We start from the raw sequence: 13,042 nt of genomic DNA, 5'->3' as shown, positions 1-13,042 counted from the left end.
CCTGGAGCGACCCCTTCCCCCGGGGGTTGAGCCCCCAGGACCGAGGGCCGACAGGACTTCCGAACTCCAACCAAGAGTGGTCAGATGACAGGCAAGAGTCGAGGCAGGCAGCAAAGAGGTGGTCTGGAGTCAGGCAATGGTCATGGAAGGCAGCAAACAAAGAAGTAGTCAGGATTCAGGCAATGGTCAAGGCAGGCAGCAAACAAAGAAGTAATCAGGATTCAGACAATGGTCAAGGCAGGCAGCAAACAAAGAAGTAGTCAGGATTCAGGCAATGGTCAAGGCAGGCAGCAAACAAAGAAGTAGTCAGAATTCAGGCAATGGTCGAGGCAGGCAGCAAACAAAGAAGTGGTCAGGATTCAGGCAATGGTCAAGGCAGGCATCAAACAAAGAAGTAGTAAGAATTCAGGCAATGGTCGAGGCAGGCAGCAAACAAAGAGGTGGTCAGAATTCAGGCAATGATCAAATCCGCAAAACAACAGGAAACACCACGAACTCCACCAAAGTAGAAGCCGAAGCAAACTGATGACAGTGTTCTGTTCTTAAATAGGCCTCTCATCAGGAGATCCCTGCCACAGCTGACATGCTAGGAACCTCATTGGGCACACCCATAGGAATAAGCCTCTCAAGATGGCTGCCCCTCAGGAACCGATGCAGATGCTCTTCTCAAGATGGCTGACCTTCAGGAACTGATATCGATGAGCCTCTCAAGATGGTCGCCCCTCAGATGAACCTCTCACTATGGCCGCCGCCAGGAGCAGCAAGGTAGGAGTGTAACATTGCCTGAGGACCCATGCATTGGTATCTCTTGTATGGAGGGGGAGCAGTCCTCCTGGCGCTGATGCTTCTTGGGTATCGGGGAATCCCTCGGTGCCCCAGAGCTCCCTGTACTATGCGTCGAGGGTGACCGATGACGATGCTTCTTTTGATGCTGGGCATTGATGCTCCTTGAAGTCGATGAAGACAACAATGAATCCTCATGTCACCTTGGGGTTGGGTCCAATGCTGAATGGTCCTCGGGGGTCTACATAGAGGCTGGCATTGAGGCAGGTAGAAACCCACTCGATGCACAGTCACTCCCAATGTCTAATGGTCTTGCAGCCATACAGACTGATTCCCCCAATGCTGAAGCTGACAGTGAACACGCCAGTGCCAACACCGTTGAGGCTTTAGACCTGGCTCCAAAATGTTTCTCTTTCTGAGCCTCTCTGTCTGGCTAAATGTGTTCTTTTCTTCATATGAAGACACAGAACACTGTTAGAAGGGATATGTTCAGGCCCCAAACACTGGAGACACCAAGAATGGGTGTCTTTGCCGGAGATGGTCCTATTGCACCAGCTACAGTATTTACAGCCACTGGGAACGTTTGATGACATGGAAGAAAAAACAGCAGTGGCTAAATCAAAAGACTCGATGCCACCAAATAAGGGGCAAAGCACCAGAGAAAAGTAAGGAAAAAACCAGACTGAGGCTCAGGCCTAAAAACAGCCTACTGAGCAAGGTAACAAAAAGAAAATTTATAAAAGGGCAAAAATATGCTAAAACTGTAAGGGAAGGAAAAGAAATACACCCTGAAGGAAAACAAGGCAAATAAAAAGAACCGAGAAGACAAAACACAGTAACATAATAACATAGTAGATGACGGCAAAGAAAGACCTGTACGGTTCATCCAGTCTGCCCAACAAGATAAACTCATATGTGCTATTTTATATGTATACCTGACCTTGATTTGTATCTGCCATTTTAGGGCACAGACCGTAGAAGTCTGCCCAGCACAAGCCCCACCCCGCAACCACTAGCCCTGCCTCTCAACCACTGGTGCTGCCACCCAATCTCTGCCAAGCTTCTGAGGATCCATTCCTTCTGAACAGGATTCTGTTATGTTTATCCCACACATTTTTTAATTCCGTTACCGTTTTCATCTCCACCACCTCCCATGGGAGGACACTCCAAGTATCCACCACTCTCTCCGTGAAAAAATACTTCCTGGCATTTTTCTTGAGTCTGCCCCCCTTCAACCTCATTTTATGTCCTCTAGTTCTACCGCCTTCCCGTCTCTGGAATGTCTGTATCATATCACCCCTCTTTCTCCTTTCCTCCAGGATATACATGTTCAGGTCAGCAAGTCTCTCCTCATACATCTTGTAACGCAAATCCCATACCATTTTTGTAGCTTTTCTTTGCACCGCTTCAATTCTTTTTACATCCTTAGCAAGATACGGCCTCCAAAACTGAACACAATACTCCAGGTGGGGCCTCACCAATGACTTGTACAGGGGCATCAACACCTCCTTTCTTCTGCTGGTTACACCTCTCTCTATACAGCCTAGCAACTTTCTGGCTACGGCCACCGCCTTGTCAAACTGTTTTGTCGCCTTCAAATCCTCAGATACTATCATCCCTCTACCTGTCTGTACGTATCAAAATCAAAAAACCTCAAGTCCTGGTAACCAATCCAGCAGCTGTGATGAGCGGAGAAAAGTTGTGTCTTCTCCTCACCGTGGAAAAAATAGAACTGTTGGTCCTGCACTCTCATGGAGGGTGGGATGGTAATCATGCATGTGCGGTGGAGCACAACTTGCATTCAAAAAGCTCTGAAAAGCTTGTTACAAGCTCCGGACTGGGCAACAAGGGCTGCATTACCCACATGTTTGAATTATAGGCCTGCCTTCTTTGGAGAAAATACAAAAACAGATTGTCTAATTCAGTTACATACAGAAGGTTTGCAATACACATAAAAATGATGTCAGACTCGACACAGATCTGAGTTTGGAGATAAATGCATGCCGTAGGAGTCACAAGATCTAGCCAAGGCTGTGTCTCACTTGTGTATAGGCAAATATTGTCAATGAATCGGCATGTGTTGAGCAAACAGGCAGAACAATCTGCAATCACTTCAAGGGTTAGCAAACAGTCAATCAGCCATCCTCAACATTTGGATCCACTATTTTAGTCACCTTTTCCTAGAGGTGGTCACATATATGTATTTTGTATAGTAAGCAGACATATAACTCTGCCCTCACTTCACCCAAGCTATGCCCCAAAGAATGCCATTCACAATGTTTGACTATGCGTGGAGCTGCATACATTGCATGTCAGTCAGTGGAGAAGCAAGGACCAAAATGGTGGAGAACCAGGAGTTCTTAGAATTGTTCCTGCTGCGAGACAGTGTGAGGAGGAGCAATACAGCTCTCCACAAGGCCGAAGGTTAACAGGAGGTTAATTTAATTTTTTTGAAATGAGAAGTGCCTCTGAGCACCATCTTCTTCCCCATAGGATCTGGGATCAATTTTATTTATGAACTCTATGAATAATTTTCAGCAGAAATTCACCTGAGTCCTTAACTTCAGTGAATCAAACCCAAATCTTTAACCTTTGCAATAAGTAATTTGGATAGACAGTAATTATAATTTTACAGTAGAGCTGTTGCCTAACTTCACAAAGTCAGAACTGCCCTTAAAACTATTTTAGTCCATTAGAGAATGTTCGGTTCATAAAAATCTTGGCACTAATGTCCTGTAAGGTCCTTTGCAACAGACAATGTAGAAACTATAGAACCAAACAGAATGGTTAACTAATAGGCTCTATCAATTGGATTTCAGTGTATGTTAATTTTTTAAACTGCTTTATTATATCTATAACTAAATCTATGTGCCACATTTAGATGACATTTATAATTAACACTTTTCTATTGGCTTCAAATATTGCAATTATTAACCATTAAAATTCTCACACACTTACAGGAGGACCTGGGTAACCAACAGCTGCACCCCCCTGTCAAAAAAAAGTTGAAATGTATTTAAAAGTAGGTTACTAAAAAATAAATGTACATAAATTTAAACCAGTGCTTTTAATAGTAATAAAGTGACATACCTGTAGTTTATATAAACTGCCCATTCCATTTCTTTCACTGTATTGCATACCCTTAAAATAATAGGAAGTTTTAGAAAACATTGCTCAGAAAGATACATGGTCACCATCTCTTAGAGCCTCTCAGTGCAGTGTGTTATTTTGTTGTCAATATATAATCATTAGTCATGTAAAAATGCATCATTTCTTAGAGCACTGTTAAACATGGTAATAATGCAGAGTGACCTGTGTCTTACAATGGGCATGAAATGCACACAGGGGTCAAAATAAACTCTGAAGGCATTAAAGATGCAGGCAAGCTGTCATTATGTTCAGGTTTAAAACATGACAGAAATGATAGCTGTACAACATGGTAGAAATTAATTTTTTTTGTATTTCTTAGAGGCCCTTTACTAAACCACATTAACCCCCCTGATTCTATAACCACTTCTTTCGAAAATCATGCTAAATCCATCACAAAAAAATGTTCAACATGATGTGGATTTTGAAACGAGTGAAACCGTATCTTCCCTTGGACACCTTCTGGAACCTAGTGCAATCCACAGTACTTACACGCGCACACTACTGCAACAGTGTTTTCCTACGATGTAAGACCCTAATACTGAAGAAACTTCAGACTACCCAAAACATGGCAGCCAGACTTTTCTTTGGCAGGTCAAGATATGATAGTGCTATACCTCTTCGAAAGAAGCTTTATTGGCTCCCCATCAGAGAAAGAATTAATTTTAAAGTCCACAGTTTTTCATAAGATTATATATGGAGAAGCCCCTATCTACATGAAGAACCTCCTTGACCTCCCAACCAGAAACAGATCAATATCTTCTCATACTTACCTCAATTTACACCTTCCCAACTACAAAGGTATTAAGTACAGATCCTCCTATGCATCCAATTTTTCCTTTTTGGGCAGCTAGCTTTGGAACACTCTACCAAGATCCAGATCCATCCGAACAATCAACGGCCATCTACCCTTCAGGAAAGCATTGAAGACCCATCTCTTCAAGAAAGCCTACTCTAATGACCCAACTTAACTAAAGCCCACCCACATGATTCCAGTCCTATGATTGTTATATCTTAGACCATGTCTCCAATCTCCTTATGCTCATCTCCAATCTTTTCCTCTCCATCCTTTCTACGCCTTACCCTCCCCAAATTCTTCTCCTGTTACACATCCTATCCTTGCTTACCTCTCCATGTTCAATTTACTTATCCTTTTACCCCTCTATTACTACGTTCACCACAATTTGTAATATCTCTTTCAAGACTTTGTAATTCTATCTACTTTTTACTATTTAAGCTGCATTGAGCCTGCTATGTGTGGGAAAGCGCGGGATACAAATGTAATAAATAAATAAATAAATGACGTCTAAAGTTGTGCGCACAACTTAATTAGTTAACAAGCCAATCGGTGCTGATAATTGGCCACTAATGAGTAATCATTGGCAGTAATTAGAATTTACACAACTTTCTAAGTGTATTCTGTAAAGTGATGTGTGTAAATTCTAATGTGCAGATCTCAAAAAGGGGCATGGTCATGGGAGGGATATAGGTGGGTTGTGGGTATTCCTAAAAATTACACACGCTGTTAAAGAATATGCCTGATCCACGTCTAACTTAGGGGCCCTAGTACTAAACCGTGCAAGTGTCTACGCACCCCCAACGTGAACCAAAATGGATTTACCGCCTGACTACCATGTGGCTCTTGCGGTAATTTCATTTTTGGCGCGCATCCAATATGCACGTCTGAAAAGTATTTTTTATTTTTGGGCACGCATAAAGGATGCATGCCAAGTGGCATTTGATGCACTTAGGTCATTACTGCCTGGATTCTTTACCGCTAGATTAATGGCTGACGGTAAAATGGACACGTGGCAATTTTGATTTGGCTGCATGTTCATTTTCGGCAAAAAAGGCCTTTTTTACAGGCGCGCTAAAAATGGATCAGTGCGCACCCAAAACCTGCGCCTACACTACCGCAAGCCATTTTTCAGCGTGCCTTTGTTAAAGGACCCCTTAGGTGTGAACATTTACACCAGGTCTTACTTGGCGTAAATGGATGTGCCTAAATTTTAGTCTCGGGAACGGGTGCTACGTGTGTTCTATAAACTGCGTTTAACATTAGGTGAGGTTTTTATAATTGTGTTAAGTGCGTATTTTTTTTCGATGCCATATATAGAATTCATCCCTAACAAAGGTTTACCATACAGTAACTGCTGTGGATTGGTCTAAAGAAAGATGTTATTTCAACTTTCATTCAACTGATGGTATGAGTTTTAAAACTGAAACTATTTCCAGAGTGTTGGATATTTTATTAGATTCCTCTTTGAGTTTTGAAGCACAGATTGAGTCAGTGGTTCAAAAATCGTTTTATAAACTAAGACAACTATGATTGATTCATTCCTGTTTTTATCAACAACATTTTAGGGTGTTAGTATAATCAATAGATTTGTCTTCATTGGATTACTGTAACTGTATACTGGGTTACCTATGAAACTTATGAAATTATGTTTGTTTCAAGACACAGCTGCAAGATTGATATATAGGAAATCAAGGTTTGATCATGTGATGCCTTTGTTTTCAGACTTACACTGGTTGCCAATGGAATTGTGCATTAAATTCAGTTATGCTGCTTAATTTTTAAAACATTATATGGAAATTTACCTGATAATTTCCCTCTTTTAATTGGTTTGTTGGGTGGCTCCTTTGAGAGTCACAATTATGGTTGTTTAAAGTTACAATTTCCATTTGTAAAGGGTTTGAAGTATAAAAGAATACATCAAGGAGCTTATTGCTATTCTACAGTTGAGATCTGGAACCCATTGCCTTCTTTTATTCATCTTAGCTTGTCTTATGATATTTTTAGAAAGAATATTAAAACATGGTTATTTGATAGTTTTCTGAAAATGAGAAGTTATGTATAGAATGAATGAGACAGTAATGTTTCTTGCTTTTTGTATTTTATTATGAATCTTTTTTATATGTAACCCTTTTGAACCTGAAAAGGGAGTTTGTGGGATATAAGATTCCAGTAGCATAGCACAGCATAGCATAGTGCAAAGCTGTGCTAAGGGGCTTTATGGTAATTTAGCAGTTACTGCCTGGTAAATGATGCATTAACCCCCAGATTCTATATATGGTGCTTAATGTTGCATGCTGAAATTTGGCGCGCATTGGGCGTATTCCATAATTACACGTGAATCTTAATTGACAAACGAGCAGTTAATTGGAAATGGGAGCTAACAATCATTGGTACTAATTGGCAACAATTTGGATTTATGCCAAGCGCTATTCTATAAAGATGCACGTGCAAATCTTTTAGTTCAAAATGGAAAAGGGGAGTGGCCATGGGAGGATCAGGGGCGTTCACTAAAGATGCTCGCACTATTGTAGAAGATGGGGGATGTGCCTAATTTATGTGTGAGATTTTACACCAGGTTTCAGTTGGTGTAAATACTCTTACCTAAAATTGAGCGCGGATCCTGGTACTTAGTGCTATTCTGTAAACAGCGCCTAACTTTGAGTGCCGTTTATAGAATAGCTCATTTTTTTATTGCTGCTTGAGAGTGAGCATGGAAGGCACTTGGCAGTTAACTTGCTGCATTAACAGTGCGCTGTCTAATGCAGAGTTAACATGGAAATACTTACTGACTCCTAAATGGGAAGCACTAAGGGGTCCTTTTACTAAGCTGTGGTAAAAGGGGGCCTGTGCTAGCATCTGCACATGTTTTTGATGCGCGCTGAGGTCCCCTTTTACCACAGCGGGTACAAGGCTCTTTTTTCTCAAAAAGAAATGGCCAATGGCCGTGCAGTAAGTGAACCACTTGCCACACAGTGGATTTCGGTGGGGAGGGGGTGCACTACTGCCACCCAGTGAGGTAGTGGTAAGGGCTCCCACGCTAACCCAGTGGTAGCCGGGCAACGCCACTCGCTGTCCCCATTACCACCAGGTAAGCACCAGCGCTACAAAAATAGAAAATATTTTTGTAGTGGTTGAAATGGTGCACACTGGGGTTGGGAACTACCAGTGGTCTCCAGCGGTAGTTCCGGATCGGCACATGACAAGCCTGTTGCCACATGCCAACCCTTTAGTAAAAGGGCCCCTAAGTGTTTCCACGGTAACTGGGAGTAGGCTGCACGTTAATGTGAATGTTGATGCCCAATCTGCAATAGAAAATACTGGGAATGCTCCCACTAGGTGCCACATTAAGGGCTAGATTCTCTACAAGGCACCTAAAAATTGGTGCCAAAAAAAGCGCTATTCTATAAGCCATGCTTAAAGCTATGCACGGTTTATAGAATACAGCTTTCACCCGGGAGTCGCGCTTAACTTTAGGAGCAGCCATTTGCACCAACTGAAACGTGGTGCATATGAGTGCGCCTAAATTAGATGCATATGCCCCGTATTCTATATCAAGCCACATAAATGCTAGGAGTACTCCCACTTTGCTCATGACCTGTCCATTTCCATACCCTTTTTTGTTACTCACACGTACAATTTAGGCGCAGATCACTCATTTTTCTTTCCTGTACTGTCCTGTACTTTTCACCAGGCTCTTTGTCCATTCTGGGTGTAATTTTACAAATGCCACACATTCGTGAAAAATGCACATACATTTTTCATTATGCAGGCTCAGACTTTGAAAATTGCCTTAGGAAAACTGTGTACACATGGTTTTCAGTATCATCTTTATGCTCCATACCAGAAATTTCAGCAGGAATCCAGGCCTAACTATCAGCTTGCCTGTCTGACATTGCTGCCTGGATGTCTCACTGCCATCTGAAGCTAAACATGACCAAGACTGAGCTTCTTATCTTTCCCCCTAATATAGTAACACAGTAACAAAATAATATAGTAACATAGTAGATAAAGACAGATAAACACCTGTATGGTCCATCTAGTCTGCCGAGTAGATAAACTAATTACATGGATTCTCTGGCGGAGTGGTCTAGCAATGAACCATAGAATCCATTCAGAAGTTAAAACAGTTGCATATAGAAAGTGTGGTAAAAGCGTCATTGAGGACAGCCTCACAGTCCATCAGATAATCCATGAATATCCACTAAAACAATATACATCCCCTGAGTATGGTAAAGGCTTTAGGCAGAAGGCTCTTCTTATTGACCTTCTCTTATTGACCTATAAGTGCATTCACTCTGCAGCTCCTCAGTACCTCTCCACTCTCATCTCTCCCTACATTCCTCCCCAGGAACTCCGTTCATTGGGTAAATCTCTCTTATCTGCACCCTTCTCCTCCACTAATATCTCCAGACTCCGTTCCTTTATCTTGCTGCACCATATGCCTGGAATAGACTTCCTAAGCCAGTACGTCAAGCTCCGTCTCTGGCCGTCTTCAAATCTAAGCTAAAAGCCCACCTTTTTGATGCTGCTTTTAACTCCTAACCCTTATTCACTTGTTCAGAACCCTTATTTTATCATCCTCACTTTAATATTCCCTTATTTATTTATTTGTTGCATTTGTATCCCACATTTTCCCACCTATTTGCAGGCTCAATGTGGCTTACATTGTTCCGTCATGGCAATCGCCATTTCCTGAGTGAGAGATACAAGCAGTATTACATTAGAAATCATGATTAGCATAGTAGATTAAACAGTCATGTATAAAGAGTTCATATCCGGAAATAGAGATAGAGTGATATTGCTTTAAAGTTCATTCGTAGTAGAGTAGACTTTAGTAGTCAGGTATAGAGAGTTGGGTTTTATCTAGTTCGGCTTGAGTTTCATTGTCATTGGTAGTTAGGCTGTATCATTGTGGTATGCCTTTTTGAACAGGCTGGTCTTCAGTGATCTCCGAAAGTTAGTTAGGTCGCGGATTTTTCTCACGGCAAGTGGTAATGTATTCCATAGCTGCGTGCTGATGTAAGGGAAGCTGGATGCATATGTTAGTTTATATTTTAGACCTTTGCAGCTAGGATAGTGGAGATTCAGGAATGTGCGTGCTGATCTTTTAGTGTTATCTCTTAGCTCTTGTTTGTCCTGTTTGGCTGTCCTAATTAGATTGTAAGATCTGTCGAGCAGGGACAGTCTCTTCATGTTCAAGTGTAGAGCGCTGCATACGTCTAGTAGCGCTATAGAAATGATAAGTAGTAGTAGTAAGGCAGACCTCACAATACACAAGAAAATCCTTGTGAAACCATTTATATGTTCTGAGTGTGGTAAAAGCTTTGGTTGGAAAGAAAGCCTCACACGCCATCAGAGAATCCACACATCTACATGCACTGAGGTAAAAGCTTCAGTTGCACTGGGTCAGATAATTAGGGAATATACACTCTTGCTATGAAGTATGGAAAAATAGCACTCTGGTATTTAGATACATGCAATGAGACCTCCTTTTTATCTATAGATCTGAATTCAAAGCCGAAATCTATTGATAAACAATAGACACAAGGCTCAGATGTTATGAAAAATAGAAAGCTTGGCATCAGGTAGAATAATGGAAAAGTGACATCCCTGGAAAGCAATAGGGCACCCTAGGGGGTACTGCATAAAATGCTCCCAGGTACACATCTCACCATTGTTCCCTTACCTTGTCTGCTAAGCTCCCCCAAAACCCACTCAAAACCCACTACCCCTGACTGTACACCACTACCATAGCCCTTATGGGTGAAGGGGGAACCTATATGTGGGTACAGTGGGTTTCTGGTGAATTTTGGAGGGTTCACAGTTTCCTCCACAATTGTAACAGGTAGGGAAAGGTATGGGCCTGGGTCCACCTGTCTGCAGTGCACTGCACCCACCACTAGACTACTCCAGGGACCTGCATGCTATTCTGATGGACCTCAGTATAACATCTGAGGGTGGCACAGAGGCTGGCAAGTAATGTTTTTCATCACATTTTTGGGGGGTGGGAGGGAGGTTAGTGACCACTGGGGGAATAAGGGGAGGTCATTCCTGATTCCCTCCAGTGGTCATCTGGTTACTTAGGGCACCTTTTTGTGCCTTATTCGTTTTAAAACAGGTCTAGTTCAAAACGTCTAAGTTTTAGTCCTGGACATTTTGTTTTGTTCCATTATGGCTGAAAAATGTCTAAGTCTTAGGAATACCTTTGTTCTGCCCTGAACACGCCCCTGGCACTCCCCCCTTGAGATTTGGACGCACTTCTGGTGGATGTCAGAGAAAGACATCTAAAAACAGGCTTCAAAAATGCTGATTTGGATGTTTTTGTGAGAAAAACGTCCAAATGCAGGCTTATACCACTTTTGGGATGCTTTTCTCCTTTGAAAATTAGCCCATTAGTATTGTAAACCACTTTGATACTTTTTTTGGTGCAAGCTGCTATATCAACTAATAAAATCAAATCAAACAATGCAGCAAAAAAAAAAAAAGAAATATTATGTTTAGATATCAGCTTTGAAGACGTATTCACATAAGAACAAAAGTGCTGCCATACTGGGACAGACCAAAGGTCCATCAAGCCCAGTATCCTATTTCCAACAGTGGCCAATCCAGATCACAAGTACCTGGCAAGATCCCCCAAAAGTACAATACATTATATGCTGCTTTTCCTATAAATAAGCAGTGGATTTTCCCAAGTCCATCTTAATAATGGCTTATGGACTTTTCTTTTAGGAACATATTCAAAACTTTTTAAATCCTGCTAAGCTAACTGCTTTTACCACTTTCTCTGCCAACGAATTCCAGAGTTTAATTACATATTGAGTGAAGAAATATATTCTCTTATTTGTTTTAAATTTACTGCTTTGTAGCTTCACTGCGTGCCTCCTAGTCCTAGTATTTTTGGAGAGTAAACAAGCAATTCACGTCTACCAGTTCCACTCCACTCTAGTTCCAAAGATCATTTCTATAATAATTATCTACCTTCTCCCAGAAAAATTTGACATCAGCTTTATCTCCAGTTATATAATGTAGCTTGTTATCATCTCAAAATATATTTTGTAGACATCTGAGGCAAATGATTGATGAAGTTGTGGAGCTTGGATCTGGAATATCTGTGTAAAATAAGAGATCCTACAGCTCTTTTTCAAGAATAGCATCTGATGCCTTTGTTTTAAAACAAAGATAAAATTTAAATACAGGAATGTAGTACTCTGTACAGTTTAGTTTTTGTTGCCACATAGTTATTACACCTGTCCCTTTTTGCCAGAATCCCAAAGAGTAGCAACATTCCATGCAGAATCCCACAGTATTTTTAGATTCATAATTTAATAAAATGTATATATTTTTATTAGTACTTAATCATGGCACTATTATGTTTTTAGATGATTTGACATGTAAGGGCAAATCCCTGAAGAAGCCATTATCTATGGTGAAACGGGCTGCACTGACAGTGATAAGCTAAGTGCACTGAAAGGATAAATAAGACAAGCTAAGTGCCTTGAAGTCAATATTTCAATGTTTTGTGGACATTTGAGCTTAGTGTCTTCAAAGCTGATATCTAAACATAATATTTCATTCTTTTGCTGCATTCTTTGAATATCATTTTTTTGTTTTGGAATTATGTTCTGAACACTTTATAAGCACAAGCATTCACATAAAATTCATTTCCTTAGAGGTCTTTTAAGATCAATGATTGAAACTTTGACCTATATTAAACAGATGTAGTCTGTCATATTTCTGAGGTCTTTTCCCTCCATTTTTATTGAATTATTTCCCAGTTTATTGAACAGCAGATTTTCTGGGTGAGGAGTACAAGTACTCACAGAGGGAATGGGAGTTGATATACTGCATTTTTGTGGTTACAATCAAAGTGGTTATGTACAGGTACTCATTTTGTACCTGGGACAATGGAAGGTTAAGTGACTTGCCCAGAATCACAAGGACCTGCAGTGGGAATCAAACCTGGTACCACAGGTTCTCAGGCTGCTGCACTAACCAGTAGGCTACTCCTCTACTCCAGAGAAAATAGAGTATAATTATTCATTCACGGAGCATTCCAGGATCAACTAATAAAACTCTCTCAACAAGAGGTACAGAACAGAAATGGTAAAATTATGCCTTACCTGATCATTTTATTTCCTTTAGTTGCAGCAGATGAATCCAGAAACTGATGGGTTTTATCCATCTACCAGCAGGTGGAGATAGAAAAACTGAACTGAAGGCTGTGATACCAGATGGCCAGCCCCTCCATCAGTCAGTATATGTATCATTACAAAGCAGAAGAAAATATGAACTGGAAACCTTCCTCACAAACTC

General features: G+C 41.0%; 1 protein-coding gene across 1 annotated transcript in view; it reads right to left on the bottom strand.

Moving 5' to 3' along the window:
- The window catches only part of COL19A1 (collagen type XIX alpha 1 chain), a 946,027-nt gene that overhangs the window by 136,866 nt on the left and 796,119 nt on the right, over positions 1-13,042 (bottom strand). Inside the window, exons 42-43 of the mRNA XM_030199003.1 lie at positions 3,874-3,924; positions 3,742-3,774 (exon numbers count right to left, since the gene is read on the bottom strand). Of these exons, the coding sequence (XP_030054863.1) occupies positions 3,742-3,774; positions 3,874-3,924 (84 nt within the window). The remainder of the gene's footprint in view (positions 1-3,741; positions 3,775-3,873; positions 3,925-13,042) is intronic.

The sequence above is a fragment of the Microcaecilia unicolor genome, chromosome 3 (assembly GCF_901765095.1).
Source record: "Microcaecilia unicolor chromosome 3, aMicUni1.1, whole genome shotgun sequence".
Lineage (NCBI taxonomy): Eukaryota > Metazoa > Chordata > Amphibia > Gymnophiona > Siphonopidae > Microcaecilia > Microcaecilia unicolor.
Note: the sequence above shows the minus strand (reverse complement) of the source record. Positions and strands in the feature narration are given on the sequence as shown.